The sequence below is a fragment of the Tiliqua scincoides genome, chromosome 4, assembly GCF_035046505.1.
Source record: "Tiliqua scincoides isolate rTilSci1 chromosome 4, rTilSci1.hap2, whole genome shotgun sequence".
NCBI lineage: Eukaryota > Metazoa > Chordata > Lepidosauria > Squamata > Scincidae > Tiliqua > Tiliqua scincoides.
In genome coordinates this window covers 100,550,676-100,578,576 of record NC_089824.1, presented here as the reverse complement: position 1 = coordinate 100,578,576, position 27,901 = coordinate 100,550,676, and the positions used below count along the sequence as shown (strand labels likewise).

The 27,901-nt window shown below is 41.8% G+C and overlaps 1 protein-coding gene across 1 annotated transcript; it reads right to left on the bottom strand.

The window, feature by feature from the left end:
• Positions 1 to 112: 112 nt before the first annotated feature.
• Positions 113 to 27,706, bottom strand: MTRR (5-methyltetrahydrofolate-homocysteine methyltransferase reductase). Its single transcript, XM_066626255.1, has 15 exons — positions 27,622 to 27,706; positions 25,272 to 25,432; positions 24,423 to 24,576; positions 23,144 to 23,261; positions 21,823 to 22,174; positions 20,067 to 20,186; positions 19,647 to 19,800; positions 16,822 to 16,910; positions 15,042 to 15,222; positions 12,241 to 12,283; positions 10,293 to 10,458; positions 8,788 to 8,906; positions 4,398 to 4,490; positions 4,106 to 4,288; positions 113 to 2,383 (listed from the first exon to the last, which is right to left on the bottom strand). The coding sequence occupies exons 2-15, from the start codon at positions 25,413 to 25,415 to the stop codon at positions 2,239 to 2,241; spliced, it is 2,061 nt and encodes a 686-aa protein (XP_066482352.1). The 5' UTR covers positions 25,416 to 25,432; positions 27,622 to 27,706; the 3' UTR covers positions 113 to 2,238.
• Positions 27,707 to 27,901: the final 195 nt, after the last annotated feature.

Sequence of the window (27,901 nt, the reverse complement as noted above, 5' to 3'; positions counted from 1 at the left end):
GTGGGTGGTTGTTTTTTTTTTTTTTTAAAGTGCATGCCCTACACTTTTAAATGCAATATGTTCTGAAGACAACTACATATTGACAACTACTACTTAGGTGATAATGCCTATCTATGCCTTAAAGTGTTACCTGCTGACTTCTGCTGTTCAAGCAGCTGTTAAGAGGCATAGAAGCAGGCTCGATAGCAATCCTGTAACTTCAGAATGTTAAAATGTTGACAAATTTGTACACTCTCAGAAATATCGGAGCATGATCCACCCAAATTCACCATCCACCACCTTTACTGCTTTAAAGGACAAGAAAATTTACTTTATGCTTAGCTTACACCAAAATTCTGTCACTAAGATTGTTATTGTATTTCACACATGGAAGCCACATCTGAACTTCAGAGTTGAAAATTATGGAAGCCTACATGCACATTCATAGTGACCTTTCGGCTTGATTCCAGGATCTAGGCAGCCTAATTTGGTGCCACCCACTGTGAATTTAAAAAAACATAAAAACCAAAACACTAGGTAGTCACTCTGCAATTAACATTACATCTGAAATGAATAAAATATGTTGATCACTTATTTCTTAAAGTTGTGACCCTTTGTTAACGCAACTAATTAAAATCTTATTTTAATGCAAGAGAAAAATAAGAAACGTTCTTCTGAAACAGCACAATAAAATTACCTACTAGGTCATATATTTATACTGTTGCATATTATGAAAACTTGACTACCAGAAAAACAGTGTGGACATTTACTTCCCATCTCATGAAAAGCAGTATCTGGTCCAGTAATTACCACCAATCACCACTCTTCTAGAAAACTCTGACAGTTGGCCTATGATACAAATAGTTCTCTCTTGGGCTGTGGCCCTGGTCTTTGTGTAAATGATCTTGCTGTGTATCCCAGAATGTGAAGAGAGCAAAAAAGAAATCCATACAGCCAGACAAATTCACAATCTGTCTTGTGAATGATATAATTGTGTAGTGGACTTCATAACAAAAGATACTGTGTTATGCTACAAGCTGGCATATAGGTTAATTTCAAAACGGTATGTTTTGTTACCAGCAACCATTAATATGCATTCAGGAAACTCGAAGTACAAAATAGGAAGTTTTTGAATCCCTAGCATGTATGCACTGCTGAAACAGAGACGCCTGCGTTGGCTCGGTCATGTCGTGAGAATGGATGATGGCCGGATCCCAAAGGATCTCCTCTATGGAGAACTCGTGCAAGGAAAGCGCCCTACAGGTAGACCACAGCTGCGATACAAGGACATCTGCAAGAGGAATCTGAAGGCCTTAGGAGTGGACCTCAACAGGTGGGAAACCCTGAGCGTCCCGCTTGGAGGCAGGCTGTGCAGCATGGCCTTTCCCAGTTTGAAGAGACACTTAGCCAACAGTCTGAGGCTAAGAGGCAAAGAAGGAAGGCCCATAGCCAGGGAGACAGACCAGGGACAGACTGCACTTGCTCCCAGTGTGGAAGGGATTGTCACTCCTGAATTGACCTTTTCAGCCACACTAGACGCTGTTCCAGAACCACCTTCAGAGCGCGATACCATAGTCTTTCGAGACTGAAGGTTGTCAACAACAAGATGGTGATTAGGTACGATAGGTCTAGATTTAAATTAAAATTGGTCTTCCTTAGTTCTAGACAGCCACTTCTAGTCATATTGGAATTTGACACAAAGCAGCAAAAATACTTAGAAGTCTAATAAATAAAACCATAAATAATAGCAGTTTAGCTTTCTTTTCAATCTTTTTCTTTTTTAAAGATAGGGTACCTATACAGTTTCCTTGCCTTAAAACAGAAGGGGCAGTAGAGGAAGGATATTGTGAAAATAGTCAGGACAAAAAATCCTTCTTTTTCCCAATCGGCTCTATGTATTTCACCCAATGAATCAAACCAAAATAAGTTCTTCTGTCACTTTTGCCTCAGAAAGAATCTACAAATGAAAAGGCACTGATGACAAAGTTGAATCTACTTGTTGAAAAATTAGGTAAGAATAACTTGATGTCATTTGAAATTTCCTTATAAAGGTTCCATTGTGCAAACTCTCACCAAAAATCTGTTACTACTTATTCTGCAGGTAAGATTTAATAAGACAGATCCTGTGGCAGACAAGAAGAGTTGAGTGAGCAGAGTGTAGATTGTTAAAATTGTTCAGGCGGCGTTGAACACAGCTGAAATGCAAAAGGTTCCTCCATGGATCTACCATGTCAAACTGTCACCAAGGGTAGTCAGTTCTCAGGACCAGATGTCCTGTAGATATCTCTTTTCATCTCTTAATGTAGCCAGCATTTTCAGTGCTCCTAATTTATCCACTCCTATCTCTGCAATTAATATATCCACTAACGTATCATTTACATCCTTAGCCATATTCTTTGCATCGCTGAAAAAGAAATAAGAAAAAAAACACCATAACTGATCAAACCCATAAGACAGAAATCAAGAACTGTAAAGTGGACACAGACATTCATTTTCAGACAAGTATGGGAAGGTGAAGAATGCAGTCATGTGATCAGAACGTCAGTCAGTTGACTGGACAAACATTGGCATCAATGTCAAATATTGCATGAAGCCAAGTATGCTCTTGTATAACTGGACATTCCAGCTTAAGTGCACCACAATGATGACCTGAAGATAGGAGAAAGAGCTTCTTGCTCCTAAGCCCTGCAGGACTATGGGTGCATATCCAAGGATGCACACACACATTCCTGTCACTACCCATTGAGTAGCACCCTGTGTCCTGTGCAATAATCATATTCTAAAACATTTCTTTTTACACTTGCTATGTGTATATTGTTTACTTCAAAGTTAAAACAATATTGGTAATTCTTTGGCTATCCTTCAGTTCTAAGATAAGAATTGCTCAGTCTCTCGTATAGCTACTGCATAATTTATAGTTCACAATGTTGTGTAAATATAACATTTTTATATTTACACAACAGGGCAGGAGGTCTGGTCTAGAGGGTAGAGCCTCCATTTGCCTGAAGATTAACATCCACAAGGTCGCCAGTTCGAGGCCACCGGCACCGTGCGACCTTGAAGCAGCTGACAAGCTGCAGCTGAGCTGTTCCATCTGCTCGGAGCGTGGGAGGATGGAGGCCAGAATGTCAAACCAGATCGGAGTGTAACACCTTGAATGTAGTGGTTCTTGAAAGAAAGAACCTTCTTTCAATTTGTAAAAATCCCTGCGTGGATTTAATAAGCCTGCCTATGTAAACCGCCTTGAATAAAGTCTTGAATAAAGACCAAGAAAGGCGGTATATAAATACTGTATATTATATTATTATATATATAAATAGGTTACAATAGTTTAGAGCTTAAATTTTATAACAGCTAAACATCTGTTCAAAGGCTCTCTGACCTATTAGAATGTTCCCTTTCGCAGCTCCTCTGGAATGAATGGGATCTTGACACCAATCCCCTTTCTCATCATGGGTTTCAGAGATTTTTTCTTCTTCTTCTTATAAATCATTAGAGCAGAATTCAGCTAAGGATAAGCACTTTTAGGACCTCTTGATGGGAGATTTTCAAACCTCTACCATTGAAATCAATGGGACATAAGCATGGTTCACTTTGTTCAAAACATGCCACATAAAAAACCATACTGTTTACATGTCACCCACCACTCACTTCCAGCATTAAAAATTTGGAAAAATGCATCTAACAGCTAAATCAATCTGTATGTTCCTAATGTCTTATGCTACTGTCATATGAAGAAATATGCAGGGCACTAGTGTGCTCCTATTGTTTGCATCTCAGCTCCCTTTTGCACCCTGGCTTTTTCTATTATTGTCTCAACAAGCCCAGTCTACAGTTTCTTTTCCTTTCTTTCACTTTTTGACTAAAGTAGTTTTCCAAGCAGCTCCAGTTGCAATCTTTTCATCTTCCTGCTGAGCACTGTAATGAAACTGTGCCTCTAGGGATATGTTCTACAAGGAAAAAATAATACCTCTACCAAGACACCTGGCCACCCGTTAATTTTGTTTTTCTGTCTTTTGCTCCCAACTCTGCACCACCAGTGGGAAGCCTGAAGGTTTGTAAAAAGCAGTTAACATTCTTACAAGTCCTTGCAAATCCAGATTCTATAAAACAGAGTGTTACTCACCCACAGACATAAATATATCCTTTTTCCTGCAGCAGGATTCTGGTAACCTCTTTAGAATAAAGCCGAAGGTTCTCCTGAACATATTTAGGAGCATCAGTTGCCTCCTTAACCAAGGAGTCTCTTGAGAAACAAACCTTCAGATGAGTTAATGTACCGTTTTCTACAAAGCTTCTAAGCTCATCTCTGAAAGATAAAGTCAAGCATCATTGCAAAAATGAAGCTATAGTTCTCAAGTGCAACTAGTAGGGGTTGAAACACTAACGGGCAGTGCAAGATTAGGCAATGAACTTACTGAAACAAATAGTCTTTGGCCTGATGGCGGCAGCCATAAAACAACCATGTCTCACCAAATGTCAAATCCTTCTGGTCTTCATGAAGTTTCTGTCTAAAAAAAAACAAAAAAACATTGTCACTAAGATTACAACCCTCTGCTCCCAAGAATTCATAATCAAACACACAGCCATTCTGCAGCCTTTATTAGTGGTGCAAGTTTGCAATCATTTTCTGATTTTGCAGAGTTTATTCTGGTTCAGCTAGTTATAGCAGCAGGCCAAATTCTGCCTTTTTTTGTTTGTGTGCAACCACAGAAGAAAACAGTTCCAACGACATAAAATCTAGTTCCTATTTATTCTACTAAGTGACAACAGTCTTCAGTATGTTTACTTCCTGGCAGCCTTATAAATTAAGTTTGCACACCATTTGCTCACCTTATAAGTTAAATTTGCACACCAGTATGAGCAGGTGCAGAATCGAGGAAACCCATGTCAGGTTACTGGCCTAGAAGGGGGGGGGGGGCAGATATGGCAGCAGAGACCACCGCCATCTCTGTTCCCTCCCGAACCTGCTCCTTCCCCTGTTCCGAAAAGACCTGCTACCGGCCAACGGTAGAACTGCTGGGAGCCTTCTCCTTTTGTCCTCTGGCACCTGAATGCTGTAGTAAAATGGAGGTAAAGAGACTTTTGCAATCCAATTCAGTGAGCTTTTGAAGTCACAAAAGCTCTAAAATAGATACAAGGTCCACCACTCAGAGCTTCCTCATTCACTTCAATGGCAAGTATAGGTCTCAACATGCAATGAGATGTGCATATTTAGCTGCTCCCTTTACTAAAATGAATGAGGAAGCCATATGTACAGGAAATGAAAACAGAATCAGAAAATAAGAGTGCATGGCCCCATAAGAACGGCAGCTCTGCTGCTTATAGGGCCATGCACCCAAAGAGTAAAAACGGCTGCAGTGTTCAAGTCATTCTTCAGCTCTTAGCATCACTTGAACATGTTATTTGAGAGCCTGCTTATGACTTCTGGTGAATCGGAATGATCTGAAAAACCCAAAATTTGGAAATCCTTTGAAGGCCCAAATTAGACAGAACTATTTTCAGTAGAAAAATTGGACATACCATGTCACAGTCTTTTGCGCCAGATGTAGGGTACACAACCAGCGCTGGGCCCAGTGTCGGTTGGAGCAGGGCCATGGTGCGGGAGGACAAACGGTGAGGGCTCCCAGCAATAAGTTCTATCACTGGCTGGCGGAGGCCTTTTGGGGGCAGGGGACAGAGGTGGCAGGCTCTGCCGCCATATCCAAACCTCCTTCCTGGACTGGGAAACCCGACATGGGTTTCCTAAATTTTGAACCTGCTCAATAGCGGGCACAGATCTGAGGAGACTCATTGGGGCTGCCTGGTCACTACACAGGGTAAGGAAAAGTTCATTCCGTTAGTCCGAAGAGACCTGGCTCTGCATCCCTGCTCCACTGGATGCAGTGCTCGCCATTTCTGTGTCACTGGGAAGCATAGGATTGGGCTGCAATTTATTTTTTTAGCCATGCTTCCAACTTTAACATACTTTCTGGCAAGGAGTGCAGCTACAGGATCATGCAACTAGAGTTCCTAACTCATTTAGGTACAGTCCCACCATTTGAAGCCATAGTGCTTGTTCTTGGCAAGATGCAGCAAAGCTCCCATGAACTCCTGAGACAATTAAAAATAAAACCACAGACATTTAGACGCAAAGTGACAGGCTCTTCTACTGTTGCCCTTGGAAACACGCTCCCTTGGCTTGCCAGAACTAGATCTCTGCAGTGCGAGCTCTCTGTAACTCTCTATAGCCTGCTCCTCCTGTGCTCATAGCTCTGGAGAAAGGATCAAGAAAAATCCTGTAATTTTGCTCAGGCAATGGGCCCGAAACTCTCAGCATAAGAAAACTTGGCAACTCTTCATTTTCTATGCAAAGGCTCAGAGAAGAAAGCAGAAAGTCCTCAGCTGTAAAACCTCTCCCTTTAGACAACTCATGCTCCCTACTTCCATTTCTGAGGAGGAACAGGTTTGAAAACCCCCAACAGAAGGAAACTTTGGAATTCCTTAGCCCCTCATCAAACAGCTCTTCACATGTCCTGCTTCAGGAGGGTGGGCAAGTGCACCTGAAATTCATCCTTTATTGAAAAAGGATGGTCACAAACCCTAGTGGCCCTAGAAGGTCAAGATTTAGGTGGAGGATTTAAGGTTTCCCTTGGAACACTTCCCATGTGAATTTGTTGGGGGCAAAGGAAACTCTGTCCCTGTTTTCCTGAGTTCTAGTCCTCTGACCCAACCAAAGATCTCCACAGGAGAAGTTTTCCTGTCTCAATGGTGGGTGGGTGGTAGGGATTTACCACCGGGTCTTCCAAAAAGTCTGCACCTCTCCCTGCCAGAAATGAAAAAATCTGTTTTTGCAGTTTGTTGCACATTGCATGGCTGGCAGCTTAGCAGGGGTTTGCCCCTTAGCATCATTCTAGTTAAGTTTTGCATAGGGTCTCTCAGAATGGGAAAGAATCTTGTCAGGTCAGGTGGACTCTGCTCCAGTGAGTGCCAAGAAGTGCTTTTGCCCAGCTGGTGCACCAATGACACTGCGGGTATCTGCCAAATGGCATACTGACATTACTACAGGCTCTGCCTTTAGACCACCAGATCAGACAGCCTTTGCCTTTTGTCCTTTAGTGGGCAAAGGGTGTCACAAAACCAGTCTAGGTCTCCTTTTGTGTGTGCGTCTTCAGATAAGGAAACCACTGTGATTTCCTCTGAAAGAGAACTAGAGGACTGACAAGCTAATAGATCCCCTCCAGATCTAATTAAGAGGTTGCTGGGGAGGGGGACAAGTGTGGAAACACACTAACATTAATAAAAGGTCTGTCACAGTCCTGTCCCTTGGAGCAAGACAAGAAAAAAAATGAGAGGGTGGTTCTTCCCATGGTTTTCATGAACTTCTTATTTTTGCAAGTTCTTTCCAGAGCAAGCTGGAGGAGTAATCCTGTCCAAGATGCCCTCCTCCACTGAAAGTGTTACCCTCACCAATTCATTTTTTTTAATCCTGAAATGACTAAGCAGATAAGAAGCTTGAAACACCTCTTTGTTTTGTCTCTTGCTATTTAAAATCTTGATGAATATAAACCATCTTCCTTTAGGTTATCACATCCTCTGCTTTACCTACTTGATATTCATACAGCACCAACAGGAGGCCAACAGATGCGTTAACACTCTCAAATGCTTTCTGTTATAACTACATCAAAGTTGCAGTCAACTTTAATTCACAGCTGCTATAAGCAGTCTCTCAATAATATGCACAAGCCATTGCAATAATATGGAATAAATTAGTCACAGCAGCTTGTTAAAAATTACGAGGACCTGTTATTAGCAGTAATGATAGCAAATCTGTTTCCCCTCCCTTTTCAAAGACAGCTTCTGGCTGTCCCAATTAATGGTTTCCAAAAAATTTATTACCCCGTTTAAAAAAATCATTTGGCACTGCAGCAATTCAATTTCATGCTCCACATACAGATACTTCTCAAGATCGTGTCTCCTATTACTTTTCTCTAAAATTATAAACCAAGGCACCAGGTTGATGCTTTGAAATCATGTTAAATCAAATGTGATTCTGGAATATAAAACTGCAGAGATGAGAGTCAAATGCTGAACTTCTTAGAGCATTCTCCACATAGCCACTGTGACTTTGACAGCATTGATCTTCAAGCATGGTTGAACTGCTGTAAAAATTAGCTACAGCCCAGATCAACCATCAGGAGAAGGGTCAGACAAGTGACATAACAAAGATTTGTTTCTTAGAGCTACTGAAGTCAATGAATCATGACCAGGCCAAATGCAAACAAGTTTGGAGGGTGGAGATCTGCATTTAAAAAATATACATTAACACAAAAATCAGGCCACTACCCACAAACTTTCATGGGGTGCTATCCCATGGAGCTTAAGAGTTTGTATGTTCTGTGTATACACACTACAGATACATGAATAGGACCTCACACATGGGCTTCCCCCACCCTACTGGTAGCTGTTTTTCTGGCTGGGTGGTACTTGTGTAGGAAAATCGCACGCAACTGACCCCACCAATGTGGTTCCAGTATCACACATCAGAGTTACATGGATTACACCATAAGGAAATATGTAGCAGGAGCTTCAATTACACTCTGAGCTGTCGGAATGGTTGAAGATCCCCTTAAGATACAACGCCTAAGACCACTTCCCACTTGAGATGAAGGACTCTGTACTTTGTAGCAGCTGATAGACAAATTATGTCACCATCCATTTTATACTTTCAACCATCGCCAATTGCGGTGTAGTAGTTTTCCAAGTACCAGAAGCTGAAAGAATTTCATTTACTGCTTTTTTGTTGTTGTTACCTAGTTATGTAGTTACCTATGTTGCAGGAAACCAATAAACGGTGCAATTCCGGTTCCTGGACCCACCATCATAAAGGGGACCAATGGATTATCTGGTAAATGAAAAGTGTTCGTCAGGCGAGAAGATATGGAGACCTAAAACACAGTTAGGTAGCATTAAAACATAGATGATGGAAACTAGCAGGTCTATTTTCATGCTATACTTGTCCCAAAAATTAAGCACAATTGCCAAATTATACTGAAAACGTGAAAGAACTGAAGAGAGAAGGAAATCATTACTAATGGTGAAGGAAGAGGTACCAGGGAGAAACACATACGTATACACGCTGTGTACTCCCCCAGTGCAATTGATAGGAATCAGGTTTGTGCTAACAAAAGGTCCTGCTTTATCCATAAATTTGCCTGTGAAATTCCCTGTCAGTGCTACAGGATTTTTCAATGATCAGTGGAATAAACAACTTTTTAAAAAATCAGCAATTAGGTCTGCCTTTCACATTTTCATATGGAAGATTATGAAAGCCACTTTGGAACTGTCACAAGCTATAGCAATACAGCTCAATTCCCAGAGTTAATTTCCATGTTCATATAATTTCTGTTAATGTGAACACAAAACTTGTGCCATAAAGCGCACTGTCTAATTAGCCAGGAGGACACCACATGCTTGCTATCATGGAATAGCCACGTGAACAGAGCTGTTGCCATTTCTTTTTCCACTATAGAAGGTTTCACTCTGTCTCAAATTAATCTCCATAATGAGAACAAGGGACTTTCTCTTTAATTGAGTGTTGAAATTTTTAGAATTCTTGAGGGCCTAGAGATTATACAAGATCCTGCTGCCCACGTGCAAGAAAGGGGCTTTCTTTGTAAGTTTCCATTTCTTCTAACTGTGTGGGCTACGGGACATAAACAGATGACCAACATACACCAGAGTGCACTTTTCCACTTTGGTCATTTGTAGCATAAGGAGAATTGCACAACACACCAGATGCAGATGAGTAGCAAAATGGCCATCTGTATCTAACCTGAGATGCACATGTTGCAGATGCCAGTAAGTGACCCAAGGTGCTCATCCCTGCTTGAATAATTCAATGTGGCATATGTGCTAGAGCAATAGTCTTTAATCTTTCCAGGTGTGAAACCCATCTTTAATGCCAACCAGTAACATGGGACCCACTTTTAATTCTTCCCCATATAATGTCCCCTTGCCCTGTCTGTCAGGTTCTCTCCGACTTTCTCACCTATTAAAAAAAATGAGAACAAGTGGTAGTACTTTCACTGCAACCCACCATAGGTCAGAGCATGGCCCACTTGTGGGTTCCAAACCTCCAGCTGAAGACTGAGGCATTAAAAAATCTTTTTTGAGAGATCATTCTAAAAGAGACCTCAAAATATCATGCTACAACAGGGCCTACACTTACAGCTTACGTTGGTATTCTCAAAATTATAACAGGGAATAGAAAAGATGGTGTTTATTTTGGAATGCACAAGCCTTATTCTAAAATTTAGACCTAGCTTTGCTACCTTCGGCCTGAAGTACTCATCATCCTTCATACTTGACTGAAGGATTGGAGTAACCAGTTCAGCCAGCCAACCGGTACAGACTCCTCTTCGCAGTTGACCTAGATGTGATGGAAATTCCAGAATGTTGAAGATGAAACTCATCTTTCCAGGCTGGCATAAACTGGAGCTGCAATGAAACCAAAAGAAGAGGTAGGAGGAGGTAACTAGTCTACTATAGGCAAGGCCCATTATGGCCAGGGCTGTGTGTACCACGTACTAAGGAAAATCCTTAACATGAAAAGCATAATTCTGCAACCTTATGACTATTATGCAAGTTTACAATAATTTTTCAAATAACAAAGCTTCTTTTAGCAGATACGATATAGATGTCCTGGGATGATCAACAGATATTGTAGCCAGTCAGAGCCACTTTTCTGCATCTCCTATAGCAGGAGTCTCTAAACTTTTCAGCCAAAGGGCTGCATCAAATATCTGGCACAGTGTCAAGGGTCGGAAAAAAAAATAAATATAAAATTTAAGTAAATACATTGGAGATGGAACTTAGATGAATGAATGAATGAATGAATGAATGGGCTCAAATGTCCAGGATTTCTCCAAGCATAAACACAGCCCAAGAAATAAAGCACACATACTTAAATGGACCCCCATTCCCCCACCCCACAAGCACGACTCTGGTTGTGTTGATCAACTGGGCCACAGGCTCTCAGGGGATCAGAGGCTGGCTGAGGGTTGGATAGAGGCTCTCCATGGGCCACATCTGGCCCCTGGGCTGGGGTCTGGAGACTCCTATCCTATAGCACTGTTTCTGACAATGCTCAGCTTTCAAGGAATGTGTCTCCCACATGATTGTAGGTAATACTGTGCTGAATAGTTTATATTGCTTCTTTTAGTCATGGGCAAGGAACTACATAGGCTACTAAGCTCTCCTTGCTGTGGATCCCTGGAAATCTTATTCAGCAACCCCTCTAATGTCAGAGATTTTACTCTGAATTGCCTATACATTTTCAAACACATCTTCTCAGCCATCAGGGCTAGAAATTTTTTAAAATAATAAAAAACTGAAGTTCTCAGCATGCTGAATTCTGCAGATTTTCTGGGCTTGCAAATAGCACATACAGCCCTGATTAGGATCTCTCCCCAAAAGCACTAGCATGCAAGTGATTTTAAGATATTTTTGACTATATGCAAGTCTTCTTGGAGACCCAAGTTATTTGTCTTGAAGGTTCTTCAGTAACCAGAATAATAATCCTTCACATTTACCTATGTTATTGTAGTCCTTATGACCCCATAAGACAGGTCACAGTGTTATTACCCCAACTGAGGCTTTGGGCAAGCTATTCTCTATGCAATGCAAGAGTTCCACGACTGGAATTCCCAACATCTTTTTCTTGTCCAAAAAGCTGCTGGAGGGAGGGATTCACATTGGGGATTTGCACTCGTGCCAATTTCTCAACATAAAATCACCCTGTATTGGGCCCCTTCATAGCAGACAGCTGAGGGGGTATGGGTGAGATATGTTTCTGTTGTTCTCCCCTCTGAACAAGTCACCTCATCCCATCCCACTTCTTTTGACAAGGTGGCAACATCAGGAACTACAGTCCTTAAACTCCCAAATCACATCTTGCAACAAGATTCAAACCACAATCTTCCTTGAAGCTCATCAGTTAGAAAGGTAGTGTGGAACAAAGGCTAAAAGTCGACAGTGACTCTCCTGGTGTCTTATAACTTTTGGCAAATACTTAAAATTTAGCTGTAATATCAAGTGATGATTTGCATACATAAAGCAGCCACCACAGAGCTGGTGCATTCTCAGACTACTGCACTGTGGAGCCTATAAAACAACTTCAGAACCTGAACAGCCACCTTTTCATTTGAGAAGGTAAGCCTGAAAATTTCTGTATGAAATAAACCCAATTTCTAATTAAAACAAACACAGGTATTACAGTACCTTGCAGCTGAGTAAGGTCTGGCTTGCAATTTTGGAAGGTGTTCTGAAAAGAACAGAAGCTTGTGAGTGCAAGATAGTTCCCACCTACATGCACCTGGGCACCTATGATACCTTCTAATCAATAATTAAAGTGTTCAAAGTCACATTCATTAGCTGCAATAAGGTTATTCAATACTATTATCTTCATATTATAAATGAGGGGAGGATGGCCAAGAGACTATGGTTTGCCCAAGGCCATCTACAGAGTTTAAGGCAGAGTCAAGATTTGAACAGAGGACTTTCCAGTTGATAGCACAGTCTCTGTCTGCCATGAGTATAATTATATCACACAACAAAGGTGATATGTAAATATTCATATTAAAGTGTAATGAATTTTATGTAAATAAAAATGTCTTAAATGGATCTAAGAGAAAAGATTATTTTGTTGTAATTTTGTTACCAGCAATTCCTAAAATAGCAATTACTTTCATAAGAGTTAAATGCAATCCCCTTACTGCATTTTGAGAACTACTTATGATATATTAATTTTCTAGTTCATAGAAAAGGTTGATGGATTACAGTAAAAATACAAAGACATACAAAGCTGTATGAAGAGAAAACAAGAGATACCAGCAAGAATATCCACTCAAAATGCATGGTATCTCTTTAGTGACCAGGAATATGACAAAGATATATTAAAATCATCAGTGTGAACACTGGCGTCGCTGGGGGGGTGCGGGCCAGACCGGGTGACGTGCCGGGGAGGGGATGCGCCCTGGGGAGGACGTGCTAATATCATGGCATTAGGAGCTACCCCATCATGCCATACATCGTTGGATGTGGAATGGCAAACGGAGTGCAATGCAGAAAACGGAATTGAAATCGCTCATTTCCTTCAAAAGTTATGGCCAAAAAACCGGAAGGAAAAAATGCATGGAGCCCTATGGGAAGTGAAAGTGAGCGGTATCACTCGTTTACTCGTGAGTAGGTGTACCTGCCATAGCCCTTCAGAAATGGCAGGCTGAGATGAATCCAACGACACCACAATGGTCCCGATCCAATGAATGCAGCCCCCCCAAAACACCTGAGAAGCTCCCCCCTCCCAGCTGCGAGTCTGAGCCCCAAACGAAGTCACATGGTCGCGTTTACACGCAAGTAGGCAGACTTGCCTTAGTCGAGGCAAGGCTGAGAGGCTCCAAGGACATCAGAATGGTCCTGATCCAATGAATGCAGCCAGCCAAAACACAAAGAAGGAGGTCCCCCCTCCCTCCTGCGAGTCTATGGAGCCCTATGGAAAGCGAAGCAGCCTCATGTTGTGTTTACTCATGAGTAGGCAGGCATGCTTTGGCTGGTGGTCAGGCCAGGCAAAGGGGAATGTGAGGACACCAGAATGGTCCCAATCCAATAGAGCTGGAGTGCAACAAATGTCCAGAGGCAGCCCCCCCCCCCACTAAAAAGGACAAAAAAGTGGCTTGAACTGGTAAGGGGCATGTTTTCTATTTTGCACTTGCAAAGCCAGGAGGGTCTTTATCTCGATGTGCCTGAAATAGAAGAACTTTAAGCTGGGCACTGGGGAGGGCTGGAAATCTCACTGATTCTTTTTGGAGGGTTGTTATTGCAGGCAGACTACAGAATAAGCTCCATTGACCATTATGGGACTTACGTCTGAGTAGACATGCATAGGATTGGGCTTACAGGCTGCAATTCTACCCACACTTTCCTGAGAGTAAGCCCCATTGACCACTATGGGACTTACTTCAGAGTAGATTCACTTGGTGGAACAGAACTGGCTCCCCCTTATTTAATTATTTTAATTTAATTAATTATAATTATTTATTTTAATTTGCTTGATGATGTCATTTCTGGCCATGACATCACTTCCAATGGGTCCTGGACAGATTGTCATTCTAAAAAGTAGGTCCTAGTGCTAAAAGTTTGAGAACTGCTGCAATAAGGTGTTACTAAGTTGACACGGGGTGTGTGTGTGTGAGAGAGAGAGAGACTCTACAAGTTTTCAAAATCACTAAAATCAGTTTGGAGGAATAAGACCATCATGTTATATATCAATCAATGCATAATTCCATGCAGAATGCAATGAAACAAACCACATTGAAATATCTGCGTTATAACAAAAGGTAAAGCCAAAAAAACCGGTGGGGCGGGGCAATGGTACATCACCATGACCACCTGAGGTGTTGCCCCACCCACTGCATGGGGTGATGCGCAGGCCTCCTGCACCGGGTGACTCAAATCCTAGTGATGCCACTGAGTGTGAAGACAGCAAATTTTTGCCTTCTTTTCTCTCTCGTTATAAAACTCTAGGTCATACAATTAAGTTGTCTGCCACTGGGTTCAGTATTCCCTCTCTGAAAAGTAACTCTACACAACACATACTTGACAATCATGGGTTATATCTTAGGCAGCTTTAAACAAGATTTGACAAATCCAGGAAGGCAAGCACTGCAATCCTATATACGTATAATTACTTTGGAATAAGTGCCATTTTGCTCTGCTCTCAAGGAAACCTGGATGTTCACCGGTGGAAAAAATGAATTCTTTGCTTGATTCAGCACAGCTACTTCTTATCCAAGAGCATATCAAGCACCTGATAGTTTAATTGGGTATTTCCTATGCATATGATGCAGATGTCCATAACATTACAAAATGCTTTCCACAGTTGCAAGTGAAACATTGGGACTAAATCCTATAATATGTTTTAATCCATGGCTTAAAGATTTGAGCAACAAATTATGTTTTAAAAATGAATGTGTTTTTAAGCCTTATTCAGTTCTGTGTTCCATATATTCTGTGCAACTACTTACCAATCAGGAGGCTAAGGGGAGGCTGGCAACTTGGGAAAGCATGAAGCAAGTCCAACAAGCAGACATTGGCATCCCTTAGGAAAGCATTATAATCTGAGGATCCTTGCTTGCTGCAGAGTTCTTGAAGTCTCCTCTTTTCTCCAGAATCAGCAGTGTATTCTACCAGAGAGCGTAAGAACGCCTAGCATAAAAGAGGCCATGTTGTAATTGAATTAGTATATTAAGATGTAACTGAATTATTAAATATTAAGACAAGAAAGATTCTTCTCTATGAATATAAAATCATCCCACACTAATATCTAGCTGGGCAGCATACCAGCCGTTATTCAACTTTATCCTTACAACACAGGCCAGGTAAAGTACACAAAAAGCTACTAAGTCCACAGACTTTTACTAGTGTACTCACTCAAATAATCACTCATTTGGGACTAGATTGAAAATAATCACATTCTGTAATATTTTACATGGTCCTCTAGATGAAAGTCTTACTCACTGAAGGTGACCAGATGAGTTGCTGTTTACAAGCCTTGTTAGGCTATTATGGGGTGCTTTGCTGTTAGCCAAGTTCAAAAGTTTTGAATGGCCCAGTAATAGACATCGGATGTATTTGCAAATAAATAGCACTCCAACACAAATCAAAATGCAGCAGATTCATTACTTTTGATACTACAGAGGCAAGCAAGGAAAATATTATGAAGTACTTTACAAGCTGAAGTACTACACAAACTAACAGCAGCACTAATAAGTTTACATAAAACGTATAGGGTGCCATGTTGCATAAGTCACAGAAATGTTTTGGGTAGCACCCTCTAACCAATATACCCTTTGATTTTATGACAATATTAAGTGTAAATATGCCGAAACAGTTAATGGGTACTTCTACAAGCTGTTTAATGCTGACACCTAGTGGTGTATACTGGAAGCTCCCTAAAAAGATTTAATTCCACAAACATGTTTAATCTCTATGCATTGGTCTTTCTTTCTTCCTCTCTTACTGATCAGATATGCCATTTTAAAATTATCCTCCTTGTTACACACCACTTTGAGACCCACAAAAGCAACCAGGAAGTTCCATGAAGCAAAGGGGGTTGAGGTAACTTTAGCAACTAGCATTTCCAACAGTCATGCACAAAAAGGTTCCTTTTAGCCCTCTCCCAATGCCTCAGCTGCATGTTCATTTACCCTCTCTCTGGCAAACAAGGGCCAATGCTGCAGGAGGAGTAGTGAAAGGAATTATTTGCAATTTCAATAGCTGCCAACATCTACACCCACAGGGAAGCTTTTCACTACTGGAGTCTCATTCATCGCCTCCTCTAATCTAGAGCCAAGCCCTGCCCACTCAGAAACAAGAATTTTCATTAACAGTCTATGACATTGTAGCAGTTCATCCACTTGGTGAAGTGGCCTGCAAACAGAGAATGGCTGCTTTTTTAAAGCTTATTCTAAGATGCTGAATTTTTCAGCAGAGATGACAGATCAAATTGAAAAGAATTATGGGGAATGCATTTCCCTCAACACTGGGGGATGCCCCAACAATTGGGATGCATGGTGCTAACATGGAGGTAAATGCATCACCTGGCTGATCGACATGGTCCCAAACTCCAAGCATTACTACTTTATTGTAAAAATCAGGCCACACAAAAGCACCAACTTGCTGCCAAAGTCTATACAAACTGGGTCTCATAATGTATTGAGAATGGTAATGCAGACAGAGGTACCCAACAACCAAGTTCTGTAAGAAATGACAATGCCCAAGAAAAGGGGGGGGGGGGTAGATAACCTTTTTGGGAACGGCTCTTATTTCCAGACACCATGTCAGGATAAATTCCACTGTACTTTTTTGGGGTATATACAATGGCACTGCTGCTCCTGTACAATGACAAAAAATAATTAAAATTGAGAACATGCCAAAAATGATTTTGCATTTCCATTTAAAAATCCATGTTGAAGGACACATTATAAATTAACCAAATGAATAAAAATACATACAATTCCTAGTAAAGTTACCTACTAGGAAGCTCAATCATACCGTAAAGCTGTTAAACTGCATTCTAGCAAAGATGCCCTTAACTGAACATGGTGACTCACACACCCATGCATTCTTCCTCTGCTTTGAAGCAGAAGCACATTGCTAAGTTGTTTGGCCATGCTCAGCTATGCTGGCCAACCCCTTGTGCTCTAGTGCAGGAGAGAGAAGTACAAGAGTGAAGCACAGGGCTGGGCTGTAAGACTGAGCTTATCTGAAGCATCTAGGCCATTTAGTTATTTGATTTTTCTCTGTAAATCGCTTTGTGAACTTTTAGTTGAAAAGTGGTATATAAATACTGTTGTTAATAATAATAATAATAGGCCACCTTCTGAGTGTAGCCACAGTAACCTCCTTGTGGTGCTTCCCTCTGCTGCTGTGGAGCAGAAGAGGAAAGTGTGGGGCTCGGCTGTACTCCACACAGCAGTATGGGGCACTTCACTGAATGCAGTCAACGTTGACTCACCACCTCACCAAAAAGTATCAATCCATTCACCTCGATGAAGGAAGCCACTGCTAACCTTCTGGATATCTGCTAACACACAGCTTTAAAACCAGGATCTGCAGAGCATATTATCACTACTCACTTTTAGAGTAATATGTGTGATACTTAACATACTGGGAAAAACACAGGTCCTGAAGAGCTTACAGTCTAGATCAGGCAGTGGCATAGCTAAGCCATTTGCTGCCCACTGCAAAGAACATTTTGTAGCCTCCCCCCCTCCCCCGCAACGAAATCAAATTTAATAATTAAATTGGGTCTTTTTTATTTGTTAAAGTGAGTGAGAAATTTTAGTTAATATCTTGAAAAAGCAAGGACTTGTTGAAAGTTAGGATCAGGCCATAAGTTGTATGAATTAAAACAAAGTTGTGTTATTTATTTGCCTATTATTTTTTTATCCCACTTTTCTCCTGAGGGGCATCCAAAGTGGCTTGGATTGTTTAAATCCAAACAATTAAAATATGTATACATCTAAAATAAAACTGTAAAATACAATGTAAAAATGCAGCAATCACAGGCATAATGGATGAACACACAAGCACATAAAATACAAAAATCAATAAATCATAAAAGTGTCAATAAAAGCAGCAGGTGTCAGGTGCTAAAGTAGATTAAAATCAGAAGGCTTGCTGAAATAGAAATGTTCTTAGAGATCACTGGAGGTTTCGACCACCAACCCTTACTTCTGTAAGTGACCACAAATCTAAAAGGCATATCTAATTTAGAGCCCAATCCTGTGTTCAGAAGTAAGTCCCATTATAGTCAATGGAGCTTACTCCCAGGAAAGTGTGAATATACAGTTTTAGAGGTGCAGGGGACTGGAGACAATCATAAGAGCCAGCAGCTTTCCTTTAGGAACTGGAATAGAATGTGAATCAAATTACAAATAAATGATGAGATGATGCATGCCTTCCCTTGCGTGCTCTCCTCTTCCGGCTCCTGAGCAGGGAACCCATCATAGCCAGTCAGCCAACTGTGAGCCCAATCCTATGCCTGTCTACTCAGAAGTAAGTTCCATTATAGGAGGCAGGTGGAAGGGCGGTCCCAGGGGCATGGAACAGGAGGCAGGGCTGGGATCCAGCTGTTATGCCGGATCCAAATCCTGTTCCATGAGCAGTGCAAAGCGGCTTCAAGCTGCTCCTCTCTCCTCAGACTTATGCCACCTCCGGAGTGATACAAGTCCGAGGAGACCCACTGGGGCTGTGGTGCCTTACCCAGAGGTAAGAGGAAGAGTTTTCCTTTGCCTCTGGCCAAGCCACTTCAGGTCCCAATATTGCACTGGATACAGCACAGGCCTCCTGGCCCGTCTGTTCCTGTGCAAGATAGGATTGCGCTGTAAGTCAGATAAATTTTCTTGCTTTTTGGGGGGGCGACATAGACTGAGCTAGTGATGATGCAAACTTGGTTACAAAAAGGCAATTAATAATTTGGGATGAAACTGTGTTCATCTACTCAAGCATCACCTATTCTGTTCTTAGCATGTCTGACTTCTTAACGCATCTCAGAGGTACTTGAAGGAACCACTACAAAGAGGCAGTATGGTGACCACTCAGGGTAACCAGAAAAAAGGCTACATGGCAAAATGACTACACAAGCTTTGCCCACATGGGTTAGGGAGGATTCAAAAGGTTAGGGTAAGGGTTAGGCCTTTTTTTTTCCTGTGGACAATTCTTATATGGAATTTTTTTCCATACAACTGCCAAACAGACATGCGAGGCTAAACCATTGCACTACATTTAAACATCAAAGGTAAGGAACACTTTTGGACTGGTGCTCAGTTTTGTAGTCTTGTCATTTGACTTTTTAAAGGCTGCAGTTCTGTGCACCTTCTCAGGATGCTTCCACCGAAAAACAGTGGGAGATTTACTTCCAAGAAAACATGTCAAGGATCAGGCTGCAAACAAAAATCAGTTTATGAAAACGACTGCAGATGCAAGTTATACCTCCAAATGGAAGTGCATTTAAAACACACTGAGTTTAGGAAGCTTCCAGCACTGTATTTCTGAAGGAGATGATGGAAAATGAAGACACACCATTTTTCAACCAATATTCACATACACGGTAAATAAAAATTTACCTCTCTTTTTAGTGCCTTCCTTAACTGTCAAGCAAACCAAGTAATCTTTTTTCTCCAACAGTCCCAAGATATGAAGAAGTTCTTCCACCTCATTGGCATAATTGGGGCAAATTACATTAAAGGCATCTCCAGGCTGGTAGCTAAATGTTGTTTCCTGCATTTAAAATACAAGTTTGTTCCAGTAAAACAGCACTGAAGGTATATGTACATTTCCTTGTCACCATACAGTTTTTCAGCTCACTGCCATAGATAAATTGCATTGAATGAATGTGATGCATATGCTATTCTAAATGTTTGACAGCCTGTGGACTGATTAAACACTTTTAAAGTAAACTAAGGTGCACAATTTTAAAATTGATTTTAAAAGGCACAGCAAGTTTATATTTGTTTATGTTTCCTTTCCAATAAGGTTTGACTTACTGAAATATCAAGTTCCAACAGTAGCGTAGTTTTTACCGCAGTGTTTGTGGTCAGTTGAACAGCCTTCATGACAGGAACCTGGAAAACGGAGCTTTCTGAAATCAAAGGCAGGCCAGTATCCTGAAAACAAGCCGACAGCAATTTAGACTGAAGAAATGAGCAGCTAAACATCTCATTAGCACAATATTTAACAGTAGCCTAGTATGGGTACAATCCTGCCAAAGTTAAGCATTTTTATAGTGCAAGATTATGCATATTTACTCAGAATTCCCAGTGTGTTCAATGGGGCCTACTCCCAGGAAAGTGTATAAGATTGCAGCCCTAAGTCCCACCAACTTTAGTAGCAAAATTCAGCACATGCTTAATCCTTCCACTGAAGTCTATAGGACTAGAAGCAATTTATGCAGGCTGAATCAGCCCCTCTTATGTACCTAGAAGAATATTATAACATGAAACCACCATTCAAAGAATCTTCCTGCACTCTAGAACACAACAGGTCTGCAAAAACAATAGAAAGCCCAAATGAGAAACAAAAATTGTGAAATGTATGAACTTTTCTGAGAAACAGTCAGGACAGCAGAAGAAAAATATTAAGAGTCTTATTCAGGAAGGAAGGGGAGAAATACACTTGAATTATTAGAACATACCTAATGAACAAGGTGAAAAATACAGAAAGAATTTGAAAATTCATATTTGAATTTACAATACAAATTTGCAGTGACTAGCAAAACAGGTCGTTGCAGGCCGGCATTTCACAAGATCCATTTGGATTTAAAACTATGCTCCAAAATGCCACTGTTAGAGAGCACGACTCCTCTCTATTTTCCTTCATCACTTTGATTCACAGCAGCACAAACAGGTTCTTTCTCCTCCCAGCCTCTTCTGCCCATTCCCACAAACTGTGTATACAACATATGAGAGGAAGCAATGCATTCTCAGGGCTCCCAGGCAACTTTTGATCAAATGACAGCAGCCTGATGTGGATGAGCCTTTTAAATGAGCCTCTGTGCAGTGATCACAGAACTAGGCTAGAGAACCAAGTCACACCACGGTGCCTCTCTATTAGGACAAGCCAAGGTGGCACAGCAAGATCAGGGGAAAGCTAAGAGCAGTCAGAGAAGAGAACAAACAGGATACCAGAAGAGTAAGAAAAAACAAAGGAAACAAAAAGATTAATTGAACAGGTTCAAGGCACAGCCAAGGAATTTTAAACAGGACCATGACCATCAGCAGCCTCTGCCTGCTTCTATTTATAGTACCAAAGCAGGAACCAAGAGAACATGGAAGTTCAGATGCCTTCAGGGGAATATGCATTCCAAGACAGAGCTGAGAGGAGCAATTCCTTACAGTCTCCTGGCACTCAGCACACATGCAGGAGTCCCAAGGATACACCCATGTGCTATATTACACAATATTACACCAGCAACATTCAATGCTTCCAAGTGTCCCAGTGCTGTTACCAATAACTCTGTTTTATTGTGCCTTATTTCATGTTTGTGAGCAATCATGAAAGGCCTTGGTTTAAAAAGTGGGATATAAATCTTTTTACTAAATAAAATAGGACAGCTGGTGGCATGGTGACACAGATAGCCCATTATTTTTCAAGTTACAACTTTAGAACAAAAAGCCACCTTCTTTCTTCCTGTAAATATGTAGGCTCTTGGAAACGTTACATAACAAGTTTACAAATACAAATGTCCAAAAGGTCACAAAGAGATTTTGTAGCTGGAGATGTCTTGACCATGGGAGACCTTACCTGATCAGAACTTTCTTGAAATTCCACTTTGAGGTATTCTGGAGGCAAAGCAGGAACATTAAGAGCAGACTGTGAAAGTGGAGGCACCGACTGAGAAAGTGAAGGCTGAGAGTCTTGAATACAAGGTACCGAGTTAACATTTGCCACATTTTTGGACAACAGACCATTTTTCTGTTCTGAATCACTTAGTTTCAAATGCTCCATTTTGGAGTCTAAGTCAGAGCTAGAAATTGTGTTCACAGAAAAAGATGCAGATTTATTATTGTGGTTTGTGTCAACTTTTCTTGATGCAAATTCTTGCTCGAGAGCAACCCAAAGTCCAGCAATCCATGGATCAACCACCAGTTCCAAACTGAAACAAAAGTAGAGAGGCACGTGTTTAAAAATAAGTGAAGAGAGAGAGATACAAGCCAAGATTCACATTAGCATAATCATAATTACTTAAAACACTGAAGGCACAATCCTAACCCACTTTCCAGCTTCCTAACAATCCTAACCCACTTTTTCACTTTCCATAAGGGCAATACAGCTCTGAGGTAAGAGAACAAACATTACCTTACTCTGAGGAGACCTCCATGTGCCACCTGACTGCAGGATGCAGCATACGTCCCATTGGCACAGCTATGCCAGTGCTGGAAAGTTGGTTAGGATTTGGACCTGACTTATTTAAAAGGCCATTAATAGATTTTAACCCCTGCTAATTGGGTAAGAGGCACTTTTTCAAGTGGGTGCTCCTTTTTTTTTTAGCAAGGGGAGAGTAACTGGCCCACCTCACCCCAGCACTGTCTGTCTGCTGGTATTCATTTGCATCTTTTTAGATTGTGAGCCCTTTTGGGACAGGGAACCATTTAGTTATTTGATTTTTCTCTGTAAACCGCTTTAGTTGAAAAGCGGTATATAAATACTGTTAATAATAATTAATAATTTTTATGAAAGAAGAGACAAGCTTTTCTCCATCAGAAGGTAAAACCAGCAGCTATAAAGAAGACATTCATTCATTAGCAAGTGTGCTGTTCTTTCAAGAGTGGGCTACACTTGCACAAGGAAAACCACAGAGCAGCCGCCTCATATTTCAGTGAATTGCTTATGAACAAAGGTATACAACTGAGGGCCCAATCCTATCCAACTTTCCAATGCCAATGCAGCTGCAATGCAACCCCCAAGGTAGGGGAACATCCTACTGCATCCCCAAAGGATGCAGTGCACACCCCATTGGCGCAGCTGCCTCAGTGCTGGAAAGTTGGATAGGCCTAAGCCATGTTTCTAAATATACAGGGAAGAAGTTAAAAGTAAACTTAACAGAGAAGTGCTCCTTTCTTACCCGACAGAATCATCAGCTAGTCCCACCTCACAAAAGCGGTGTGCTCCAAGTTCCTGAAATCGTTTATCTATTATCTTCCCACCATTGCAAAAGAATGTATATTCTGAGTCTCCCAGACCTGAGAAAGCCATTAGGATAAAAGATAAAAAACACAGAAACTGGTGTCAGCTACCCAGATTGATCCATTGGATAAAGAATTTTGGATTAAATAAAAATCTATACCTGTCTACTCAAGCTTTCAATTTAATTCTCAGGCTCAAGCTTTTTATCCATAAGTAGAGGCATTTGTTTCCGGTGAGTAAGACAGGCTGTAATCCTATCTTACTGAACACAATGGGCTTACCTCTGAGTAAAATAAACAACACTTTTCAAACACCTTTATCCATAAGAAGTCCAACATCCTGGGATTGCTGGAATTGGTCTCCTTTGAGAGATTTATATAAAGGAGTGTAAAAAGGAGACTGCAGAGATTGCCCTACAGTGCTTTGCCCCAAGCTCAGTGTCCAGGGCTTGTGGAGGTGAGGGCAACATTAGCAGAGCTGAGCACCCTCCCCACCTGCATACATTGAACCATTTTCAGCAGTGCTCCTTTTGACCCTGGACTGACATGGTTAAGATAGTAAATGGAAGAATGACACTTGACACCAAAGAAAGGGGCAATTCCGGATGGAGAGTGTTTTTCCATCTCCTACTTACTATTCCTCTCTCTCACTTCCTTCTCTCCATACTCTTGTCTCAAGCAAAGGAAGAAACTGCTAGTGCCTGGCAAACTTACTGCTCCCTGGGTATCTGGAAATAGCTGGAGAGCACACAGGATCTTGTCTAAATACAAAGGGAGTACAAAAGAAAGAGCACTAACATGACTGCTAGTCTGTGGGAAGTGAAGGCTTTGGCAGCTGCCAAACTCTGTAGCCTTCTAGTAAAGATGGTTTCAAAAATTTAGAGTACACATTTCACAAAACAGAAGCTACAGCCAAACAGTAATCTCAGAGTTTTGTTGTTGTTTTTTAAAAAAACAAACACACATTCTAAATCCCCTACCCTTTTTATGTCAGGGGTACCAACCTTTCAACTTTCAATTGTTCCTGTAACAATTATGTAGAGGAGGGAATTTCAGCAGAAACACTGTTGAAATTCCCTCCTCTACACAATTGTTACAGGAGCCCTAAGGTTGAATGGTTGGTCACCCCTGTTCTAAGTAGTCTGATCAAAAATATATTGCCATTTGCAATGGCAGAATACTTCCTGCTTTACACGAACAACACATACAAACCATTACCTAGCAAACCATATCGCAAATGGGAAAAGTGGTTTGATGGCAGGGATTTGTCCTGAATTTCTTTCACAAACTTGACTGCGGTATCTGGTGGCTCTCCTGTACCAGTAGTGGAAACAACAAAAACAACTGGGTCCTTTTCACTGTCCAAGTTATACTACAAATCAAGAAAAATAAACCAAATTAATATTTCACTGTGCAGGTATTCAAAATGAGGGGAGGGGGACTGTACAAAAAAACAAAACAAAAAACACTTGTCCCAAGACTCCAGGACATGGTGGTCTATACATTAAACACACACACATGTGGTGTGTATACCATGTGTATACCATATACATGTGGTATAGTTTAGTGTCAGATTTTGACCAGGGACAGCTGCGTTAAAATCCCTGCTCAGTCTCTACGAGATGAGTCCAATCACCATCCAAGATAAAACAGGAGGACCTCTAAAGAAGCTGCCCTGAGAGAGGAAGGAATGGAAAAGAGGAATTAAACAATTCCTAAATAAAATCCACAAATATACACATAACTGAGGCAAGGTCCAAGTCCGTGCAATTGCATTTGCTTGCATTTCTGCACCTGTAGCCTTGCCTCATTTTTTGGTCATTCTATACTATAGAGTGTCACATATATGGATAGCATGATATAAACAGTAATAGATTGCTTTCTTTACACAATTATTTCAACAGAGAAAAGAAAACCAAGATGTACCTTCCAAGAGAAAGGATGCTAAGAACGTATATTTGGGTGTCGGAAAGAAATGCCACAGGAGAAAGTACAAATCATCTGCCCCACCTCAGGCACTGACTTTTTTGAGTGTCCAAAACAGCTCCTTGGTCAAGTAATCCTCACCTTGTCTAACTCACTTATGCAGTGGATATCCGCTTTAAGCCCACGTTCTTTCGCCTGCTGGCATATTTCCTCAGCTATGGCTTTTGCCTGGCCCTTCTGGCTTGCATAAAGCAGTAAAAACCTCCGATTTGTTTCACAGCACATCTTTCAAGGGTTTACAACTTGGCAAGAAAAGAAAGAGAAAGGCAAGGCAGTTACTTCAAACGCAAGAGTTGGACAAGAAAAATTCTTATATTTGACAGAGGGACTGACCCTCTTCACCCCAGCATGCTGTCTTTTGACTTTTCTGTGGCTTTTTTTTTTTAAAGATTTGTGAGCTTTTCAGGGACAAAAGCAGGGAACAATTTACTGATTTTTAATAATGCTATTTAATAATATCTTATCTCATCCCACTTTTCACCCACGTCCTGCCTTGGAGACCCACTTTCAGGACTGGGCAATGTGACCTACTTCTAACTTTTCTTTTATCCCTGCAAGTCTTTTTGCTGGGCTTGAACCTGCCTCTTCTAACTCCCTATCTGAGTCTCTGTATCAATGGGACATCAGGAACCTGCTTTGTTCTGAGTGTTATTGAGGGTCTTCTTGTGACTTGTCCCAGCTCCTCCCCTGGCAAACGGATTCCTTCCAACTGGTGGACTCCTTCATAGGTTACAAAGCCCTGCCCCAAGAGAGACCCTTGTGTTTATTTCACACAGCTCTCCTTTCCCAAAATTGCTATCTTCTTTCTTTTGGCCAGCTATAGGGAAGTATTTGTTGGAAGTGCATGCTAGCCTGAACGCTAAATCAAGATCTGAACTCCTAGTTCCAAGAACGTCTAGCAGTTTTGCATCCTTGCTGCCTGTAGCACAGTAGTTCCCTTGGGGGGAGGGACCCTTGTGTCATCTCTCCAAATTTGGCAGCAGTGGCTGTTGTCATGTTACCTATTCCTGGGAGCTGCTGGGGAGACACTGTCCAAGAAGAGTTCATGGACTTGCAGCTGCCACCAGACTGACACTGTTTCTCTGCAGGGATGTGCCAGAGTCACAGTGCCGACTCTCAAGTCAAGCCCCAAGTCTCCCCTCCTTTACTCAAGTCGTCCACAAGTCCTAATGGGCAGCTGCTGCAACTCTTCCAGAGCTGTTTTTTTGAGTTGTTTTGACTCAAGGTCAAGTCTTTTCCCAAAACAAGTTGAGTCACAGAAGTGGTACAAAAAGCTAGCAAGCACACACACAAAACAGAGTCGCAAGCACACACAAAAGTGAGTCCTGACTTGAGTTTATTCAAATCTTTTCATTTTTAGGGTAAAATCCCCAAGTCTTGAGTCAGTGCCCGAGACACATGTGACTTGAGTCCATATGAGCCACGAAAACACATGTTTGCGCAACTTGAGTCCGAGTCATCCAAGTCATGGCCCATCCCTGCTGGGAAGATGCTAGTCCACTAGGCACAAAGAAGCACCTCTGGTATCTAATAAGGCAACACAGAACAATTTATGCTGAGTTTTGGGAAGCTGATGAGTCAGATCAAAGGAGAACTAAAGAGGTGCTTTTACACCATGGGTCACTGGTTTTTGAAAGGTGCCATGATGGAACTCTGAGATGCTTCAGATGCTTATCCAGGGGATCAGGCCCCTTTTTCAGGCTTTGAGAGTCTATGGGCTGAATGAGAATTTGAGCACCCCCTTCCTCCTCACTGCAGCCTGTCTCATAACATAAGAGGAGCTGCACTGGATCAGGCCAAAGGCCCATCTAGCACAGCCTTCTGATTACATCTCAGAGCCGCCCACCAGATGCTTGGAGGAGAACGGAAGACCACAAGAGACCTGCATCCTGGTGCCCTCCCTTGCGCCTGGCCTTCTGGGGTGCCCACCTCTCAAATCAAGAGGCTGCACACACCCATCACAGCCTGTGATCTGTGATGGACCTTTCCTCCAGAAATCTGTCCAAGCCTCTCTCAAAGGCACCCAGGCCGGACGCCACCACCACATCCTGTGGCAAGGAGTTCCACAGACCAGTTAGAAAGAAATATTTTTTTCTGTCTGTCTCGACTCTCCTGACACCCCATTTTGGTGGCTGACCCCTTGCCATTGACATTCATTGTCACGGCTGGAGCCCGAGTCATCCAAATCACGGCCGTTCCTGCTTCTCTGGCTGCTGGCATGGAGGCTGCCAAGGCTGAAAAGAGTGGCAGCAGTTCTTCTAAGCATGTGAAGAGTTCTCTCTTTCAGGGTCAGAAACACAAGGGTGGGGGGAGGGGAGGGCACAGGGCACTTGTGGACTTCCTTCAGCCCAGCAGGTGACTCGCCTCCTTGGGACTGAAGGCTCATAGGCTGGTCCCGGTGCCTCCCCCACTCCCCCAACATGTCGCTCACCAGCCCAGTAGACGTTGACAGGAACTGCACGAGGCCTGTCCCAAGATAGGTCCTCTGGAGACAGTGACCGTTGCGCACGTGCCTCTATCACCAAGCTAGGCTCCTGCCCGGCCAAGAGCTGATTGGTCTCTCGGACGCCAATCAGCATTAAAGGGGCGGGGCAAACATTCCGGGTGGGCCTTGCAGTGTTCTGAGCATAGACAAGACATGGTAATTCTATGGTTAGAAGACGAGTTCTCATTCCCCTTAATGTCATTGTTCCCCCACCACAGTAAAAGAG

What these genes read in the sequence shown, in the direction of transcription:
- MTRR (XM_066626255.1), bottom strand. Translation starts at nt 25,415, where the DNA reads ATGTGCTGTGAAACAAATCGGAGGTTTTTACTGCTTTATGCAAGCCAG. An exon ending in TTCAAGAAAGTTCTGATCAG is followed by an intron (nt 20,187 to 21,822) that starts GTAAGGTCTCCC and finishes GCTTGTTTTCAG; the next exon opens with GATACTGGCCTGCCTTTGAT. An exon ending in ATTGGTTTCCTGCAACATAG is followed by an intron (nt 4,491 to 8,787) that starts GTAACTACATAA and finishes GTTTTTTTTTAG; the next exon opens with ACAGAAACTTCATGAAGACC.